Below are 1,084 nucleotides of genomic sequence, written 5' to 3' on the forward strand. Positions count from 1 at the left end.
GGGGGGGCTAGCTTGGGTCAGGACCTCTCTGTGCTGTCGCTGCTGGTCAAATTGAAATTTAGCACCTAACGAAGGGGGTGAGCGACGATATGTATTATTTTTGGCACAATATGGATCGTTGCAACGTTCTTGACATTTGCAATTACGTTTCGAAGCAAGGCAACGCGTACAAAAAACATTGGCAGAGACATAAACAAACGTTGAAAAGTTTTACCTTTGATTTACGGAAACTGTAGTGATGCTTATGCTCTTCTCACATTTCGAGAATTCCCTCACATATTTATTCCCGTGACGTTGACTTTCACCAAACCTGAAAAATAGTGAACGAAGCATTATTATAACAGGTAACATTGCAAATGAACATTGTAAAAGAAATCGCCAAGAAAACGATATTTTCTTCAGTGTATAAAAGAGTTGGAGATATAATGTCTTGGATGTCGCAATTATGAGGCACTCGGGAGAAGGGCTTGCGGAGAAGAGCAGCAGCAGCAGCAACGCCACCAGCGCGGCGGCGACAAGGACAGCCGTAAATTATCGAGACAAAGTACTGCGGTGCGACAAGGACAACAAAAGGGTGACAACGAGGAATTAGCAGCAGAACGAACACGCGACGGAAACAATGAGCTGCGCAGGGAGGCAGAGGGGAGGGGGTACCGGATACACCGCGTCCCCAACCCGTTCAGTCCAACGCTCATTACAGACGCGGGCACTGGAAAAACAAAGGTGCCAAGTCACACCTTTGCAGGGCCGCGAAAGAAATTCTAGTTTAAGGCATCTGTAAAGGCACTGCAGAGCTCTCTACATTTGCTTTACATCAGTGTTTTTATCATAGCATTAACACTAGAACTACCGGGATTTTCGTATACCTAGATCTACCGGAGGGGTCATTTTGACCCCTAGGTACTATTTTGCCGTTTTAGCTGTGAAAAGACTGCGGTTTTGGGTACACAACTTCTTATTTTCGTTTTTTATAACACTTCAAGCAATTTTTGCACCCACGGGGGTTCCTGTTAAGGGGTAGGTAGGCAACCTGCAAAGCACAAAATGTAATTTTTCAGAAGTTTTGCAGATTTTTTCGTAATTT

General features: G+C 44.6%; 1 protein-coding gene across 3 annotated transcripts in view; it reads right to left on the reverse strand.

The window, feature by feature from the left end:
• LOC113205953 (uncharacterized) overlaps positions 1-1,084 on the reverse strand; it is a 197,224-nt gene that overhangs the window by 24,810 nt on the left and 171,330 nt on the right. For all 3 annotated transcript variants that reach the window (XR_008010883.1, XM_052265027.1, XM_052265024.1), the window contains one exon: positions 215-310. Coding sequence is in view for 2 of the 3 variants with exons in the window: in XM_052265027.1 (XP_052120987.1) it covers positions 215-310 (96 nt within the window). In the remaining variant the exon portion in view is untranslated. The remainder of the gene's footprint in view (positions 1-214; positions 311-1,084) is intronic.

The sequence above is a fragment of the Frankliniella occidentalis genome, unplaced genomic scaffold, assembly GCF_000697945.3.
Source record: "Frankliniella occidentalis isolate FOCC.00 unplaced genomic scaffold, Focc_3.1 Scaffold2, whole genome shotgun sequence".
Lineage (NCBI taxonomy): Eukaryota > Metazoa > Arthropoda > Insecta > Thysanoptera > Thripidae > Frankliniella > Frankliniella occidentalis.